We start from the raw sequence: 2,303 nt of genomic DNA, 5'->3' as shown, positions 1-2,303 counted from the left end.
TCAATTTTCATGACATTTACAAACCGTCAAGAGTTCATTTTTCATGACATTTAATAACCGTCAAGAGTACTCTTTGCCATGACATTTGGAACCGTCAAGAGTGCTTTTTAATGACATTTTAGAACCGTCAAGAATTTTGTTATTTATGACATTTGCAAGCCATCAAGAAATATATTGTTAATGACATTTGAAAACCGTCAAGCAACTTTTCATTTTTTTAATTGTAATTTATTTTATATTATTCTTCCTGTATTATGCTCCCATTGGTCAAAAAATTCAACTACATATAAACAACAAATATACATCAAATGGCAACTAAACATCATCCATTCAATATCATTTCCAAAACTTTGCATCATATTCATATATCATTTACAAAACCAATATATATATATATAAACAATTTCAACAGATTTCCAAGAATTGAACTAAACATCATCTATTTAACTAACCTAGCCCAAAAGTATATCATCCCCAATCCATAAACTTTCATAATGGCAACCCCCTACATATATGAACAGTTCACCTTTCAACAATTCACCTAAACTCTAATCCTCTACAAAGTCTCAAAAGTATATCAATTAACCTCTACCCTCCATATGAACATTTCAAAAAATCAGCCACAAAAAATAAAGTTAATTTCCTTTTGCAGAGATGACGTCATAAGTCCTAGATCACATGTACGAACCCAAAAACTCTACCAACTCAACCCGCACCTCATCTAACTCGGCTTGTGAGTATGATTTTCGTGTATCAATCTGTAGACATGCAAAATAAATGAATTAGTATTCATGAAAATTATTATACGTACAAAAGAAATAGTTTGATATATAACATACCGAATCCGAGATGACAATGCTTCCCCTATTTACAATTTCTCTCATATACCTCATGACATAGTATCCACACGTAGTGCTCCCGACTTGTAGTGGACACTATAAAAACAATAAATTAGAATAACGGACTAGTCTTAATTGCTAGTTATCTACAAAATACAATTGAATTTAAATATTTATACTTGCCTTTACTGTTCGCCATAAAGTTTGTTTCCTGCTTTTATTAATGTTCTTTTGCGAGTGAAATATTGCTATTGCTCTGTTTTGCCAAGATAAGATTGCACATATCTTAGAATATTGTACATGCATTAGAATTAAGAGCACTACATGATATAAAAGATTAAACTTACGTGTCGGTTACATATCTTGTAGTTGCTTTTGATGTTGTCCTTAGCGAGTCAAGGTAAAACACTGTATCCTCATACGCATTTATAGCAAGCAGTGCCCAATGACCCCTAATTATACAAAAATGTAAGTACTATTTTATTGTAAATGCAACCAATACCCTAACTAAACTTACCCGGGATTAAAAGGAGCAAGAACTACTTGGTCGGGTTTGGACACCATCAATCTACTACACAAGTTTCGAATTCGAGATTCTTGTGTGTTTCCAGAAGAGATCAGGGACGGATCTACAAAGACATACTGCATATTTTCTTTCGAACCACTAACAGACGAATACAAGTACCTACAAAATATATAAACTCGTAAAAGAGATACATAAATTTAGATGCAAAGGAATGAAATTGACTTACATCATATAGGCCACCAATGTAAACGTTTTCACTTCGTTCATGTTACAAAGATCAATGATCAGTTAGGGCTACAAACATGGCCAGCCCAGCCCAAACACTTCAACAACCTTAATCTTCACAAATCCTCCATTCCCTCGTCCATTTATAAATCTCCCCATCCTTCTCATCTTCATCAGTAAAAAGAAGGCAGAGTAAAACAAATAAAAAAAAAAACCATATTCATTCGTCATCATCTTTATTATTATTATCATCCCAATTATTTTCTTTTAACTACTTTCAACTATACTCAAATTTTAAATTATTGTTGTTTAACCACTTTTAACTAGTTCCAAACCCAACTTTAGAGTATGAGAGGTAGAACTTGCATTTACTTTTTTCTTTTTTCCTTTTTTCTTTTTATAAAACTTCAGCATTTTTGGACCATGGCCCATTCTTGTATCTATACTTTGTGCAAAGGTTTATTTGAGTTTAGAGAATTTGGACCAACTCAAAAATTTTCAATTGGTTGGATTGGTTATTATAAGATTCAAGAAATGTGGTCTCCAACATAATGCTTAGATTTTTGGCTTGTGTTAGATTATATAAAACTCCAAAAGAAGACACGGTTTATTTCTTTCACCTTTAATTCAAATTCTCCATTTTCATTTTTATGTTTTGGTTTTTCTATAAACAACCTTTTTCTTTCAACCAAAAAAAGAGAAATCACAGCATT

At 31.8% G+C, this 2,303-nt stretch overlaps 1 protein-coding gene across 1 annotated transcript; it reads right to left on the bottom strand.

Annotated features, from left to right (window-relative positions):
• Positions 1–408: 408 nt before the first annotated feature.
• On the bottom strand, positions 409–1,601 carry LOC127150897 (uncharacterized). Its single transcript, XM_051089629.1, has 5 exons — positions 1,357–1,601; positions 1,187–1,291; positions 1,023–1,095; positions 840–935; positions 409–758 (listed from the first exon to the last, which is right to left on the bottom strand). The coding sequence occupies exons 1-5, from the start codon at positions 1,485–1,487 to the stop codon at positions 675–677; spliced, it is 489 nt and encodes a 162-aa protein (XP_050945586.1). The 5' UTR covers positions 1,488–1,601; the 3' UTR covers positions 409–674.
• Positions 1,602–2,303: the final 702 nt, after the last annotated feature.

Source organism: Cucumis melo, chromosome 9 (genome assembly GCF_025177605.1).
Source record: "Cucumis melo cultivar AY chromosome 9, USDA_Cmelo_AY_1.0, whole genome shotgun sequence".
In the NCBI taxonomy this organism is placed as follows: domain Eukaryota; kingdom Viridiplantae; phylum Streptophyta; class Magnoliopsida; order Cucurbitales; family Cucurbitaceae; genus Cucumis; species Cucumis melo.
This window is presented reverse-complemented; position numbering and strand designations above follow the sequence as displayed.